The 3510-nt window shown below is 38.9% G+C and overlaps 1 protein-coding gene across 1 annotated transcript; it reads left to right on the top strand.

Moving 5' to 3' along the window:
* The first annotated feature begins 304 nt into the window (after window positions 1-304).
* On the top strand, window positions 305-3086 carry LOC144481629 (transmembrane protein 272). The gene is made up of 4 exons (XM_078200765.1): window positions 305-377; window positions 904-954; window positions 1518-1721; window positions 2878-3086. The coding sequence occupies exons 1-4, from the start codon at window positions 305-307 to the stop codon at window positions 3084-3086; spliced, it is 537 nt and encodes a 178-aa protein (XP_078056891.1).
* The last annotated feature ends 424 nt before the right edge of the window (window positions 3087-3510 follow it).

Genomic DNA, 3510 nt, shown 5'->3' with positions numbered 1-3510 from the left:
TTTCCTGCAAGAAACATGAGGTTGGCTCAGATGCTGAAATATTACTGATAAATGTGCACATCAAACAATACTAGTGTTGTGTCAGATTCACAATCTGACTTTAATAAGGTAATACTCAAATCTGTCTGGAGCCAGTGGTTAAGCAAACCAGGATTATTATTTTTTGGGTGTCTTGTGTAAAGAGCTGAAAATTGTTCCGTGTCTGCATCTGGACAATGGGGTCCAAACTGATTGTTACCTGTTTAATGTAGATGCGCCCCCCCTTCCTAATTGTAGGTGCAGTGAATAGCAAGTGGCTGTTGACATGGACCTTGAAAGTAGCTTGTACGCTCCACTCCGGACTATTGAAGAGCAGCCAACTTCCCCAGCGGCTTCAGGTATTATTTTAAGAACTCTTGGAAGTCCAATGAACTGATGCATTTTGTTTGTATTGAAGTATACTTTGTAACTGCTGTATTAGATGTGAGCCAAATGACTTGGCTCCCAATTGTGTGCTGTATTTAAGCTTTTTTTTTCTTGGCACAGTTCTTCATTACTCAAGGTATTTTGTTTTGTTAAATTATAGACAATGGAGGACAGAGCTTTTCTCTTGGGGATCTGTGCCAGGCTGTGAAATTATCTTCAATCAAATTAGCAAAAATGCCAGTAAACTTTGTCTTTTCAAATCCCCTCAAATTCCACTTCATCTTAAGATGGGCTCCACTTGGCATCTTGGGCTAAATTTGGCCTATCTTAAGAGTGGCAACAGGAACTGATTTGGGAGGACTGTGGAATGGGTCTGATCTTTTTAGATAGCTCCTAAAGGGCAGGTTGGATGAGCTGCAACCCCACCCCCCACATGGTGCACTGTTTTTAGAGAATAAATCAAATGTAGTATATTAAACTGCTTAATTTTCTTTTCAGCATCCATGAAAATTATGACGTGTCTCTTGGCCATTGCCTCCATCACGATTGGTGAGATTCCAATTAAGGATATTGGTGCCTCCAAGACATTCATCTAGATTGTTGGTTTTGTTTGGGCAAATGTTGATGCTTTTGTTGCTTAAGGTGGAATATTATCAAGATGTATGTAGCTTTTAATTTTGTTAAAATAGTCATGCTGCATAAGTAGCTAAGATTCCTGTATCAGGCTTGTTTCAATCCTAGTAGCAACAGTCTTGATTAGAAGTACAAATTGGTTTAAGGATTTGGAAATTTAATTTTTGAGCAGCTAAAATGTCTTTTTGAAGATTGAAGTAACTTTATTTAACTGGGGTGGTCTAACCAAGTAGGCAATAGTTAAGCCACTTTGGGGAAATTGGGAAGAACTCTAATTTCAAGTGTAATAGAAATTTGGGAATATTTCCTCCTAACATGCAGAAAATTCCTGGATATTATTTCTTAATTGTCTAATGGAATTGAGAGGAACATTCTTGGGGAAGATTACTGATGTGGGTGGTCTAGTCATTGTCAATGATGCCTGAATTAATTCCAAGAGTCTCCTTTTGCTAACATTTTTTCCCCCCTCCCCTTAATAGGCACTGTCTATATGGATTCTTGCACAAAACAATACTTGATCCCAATTTATCTAATTGTTTCTGGAAGCTTTACACTCTTCTTCATAATGCTATCACTGGTTTCATGTATCCCAAGTGATGAGAGCAACATTCTGGTCTGCCATAAAATTGGCCAACTTTGGAAAAGTGTGATCTCGCTGTTCTCGTTCATCTGGTTTATAACAGGTAATGTTGATTGGGTGTATTTGGGATGCTTTACTTGTCAGTTTTCAGTTACCCTGGGGTTCTGCTAGTCATTCCCTCACTGTACTCGATGGGAAGAAACTATATAATGCCTATTTTCAATAACTTATTGATTTTGGGTGTTATGACTCTTGTGGTAAGCTTGCCCTGCCTCACTTATCATCCACAAACAAAGTTCAGTCGCAGGAGAAACCAGCATAGCAAATCTGAAAATAATAGGATTAAAGAATCAAAATGGCAAATTTGGGGTTGCTTGACCCAATGACTATCATTTTAGTCTCATATTTGAGTCTTTCACGAAATGGCTTTAGTGGTTAGTACATTGCCTTGCTACCTAAGATTTGGTGTTTTCAGCAGTGCAATTTGATCTATTCTCAATTGGTCCATGTCAGTACTTGGTGAGTAAACTGACCATTTCTATCCAGTTGAGATATGGCACTGTCTTCAATTTATCCTTTGCCACCATTTGACTCAGAGCCACAAATTAATGAACAAGGAAGAGGCAGAAAACCAGGTCCAAAGTGACAGGACTTGAACATGTTCAATGGAAGCTAATTCCTGTAGCCTTTTCCATTTGGGAAAATCACTTGGCTTGCAGTTTTGTCTATTAGTAAACGATCCTCCAGATTATGTAGCTTGAATCTAAAATTGTACAAAGGATTTGTACTGATCTCAATTTGTACAAGTTCAGTTCCAGTGATCTTGTTCAGACAAGCAATTGAACAATATTGGCCAGAAAAATGCCCAAATGACTTGTCACCTGTAACACAGATTGTATTTATTTTTTTTGGAACTTGTTTAGGTCTTGGGCTTCCCAAAACAGATACCAAATCCAATTCTATAAATTACTGAAAGCATAATTCTATCCTTCAGTATACTTGCAGTAAGGGATTGATCAGAGGACGTCCCAAGGCAATTCTGAAAACCAGCAAGTACTAGTGCATCAAACCAGCCAGAGTATTAGTTTGGCAATGCCACAACTGCAGAGGGTGCATTCCCCCCACAAGTGCAGTTAGTGTTGTATCTAACCTTATTTTTTAATATTAAAGGCAGTGTTAATGTTAAAACGGGTGAGATCTCGTGCAGTTGTCTTTCCTGGAGACTGATGGCAGTAACACTTTGTATTTCTCCATTCTAGGAAATGTTTGGATCTACCAAATCTACGAGCCAGATTATATTGATAAAGCTTCTCCTAATTACTGCGATAGAACCTTGTACCTTTTTGCCTTCTGGACTACCACTGTCACTTACATCCTCCTTGGGATTGCGTTGTTTCTTGGGTTTTGTGGCCTCCTCTGTGCCTGTGCTTTGGGTGGAAGCTTGCGGATTGGGCAAAGAGGTGGCTGAGCACTTGAATGGAGAAATCCCTCATCACTTTACCTTCAATGAGAAATTTGCACCAACTCTCTGCCAAATGTGCCTGGCTTCTGCAGGTGAATTAATTGATTAGATCTAATTAGCAGTGCCAATTTCTTCAGACTTTTAAAAAGTAAAAGCACTTGATGTTTGTTCCCACAACTTTCACTCCATGCTAGTAAACTGTTCAGTTGTCTGTAACTCACCCTTTTTAAAAAAAAAAAAATTCATTGGATATTTCAAATACAAGTGTTAGGACAAATCAATGTTTGTGTCTAACTGGAGTTTTATTAAAATTGCAACACTACGATTGGGGTATGTGGGGGTGGGTGCATGATATGTTGGGAACACCACAGGAACTAGGCTTCCTTCTGCAACCCTACGTTCCAGAACAAGAATGGAGTCATCGTGTCAT

Source organism: Mustelus asterias, chromosome 31, assembly GCF_964213995.1.
Source record: "Mustelus asterias chromosome 31, sMusAst1.hap1.1, whole genome shotgun sequence".
NCBI lineage: Eukaryota > Metazoa > Chordata > Chondrichthyes > Carcharhiniformes > Triakidae > Mustelus > Mustelus asterias.
The sequence above is the reverse complement of the archived record's forward strand: the minus strand, read 5'-3'. Positions and strand labels throughout refer to the sequence as shown.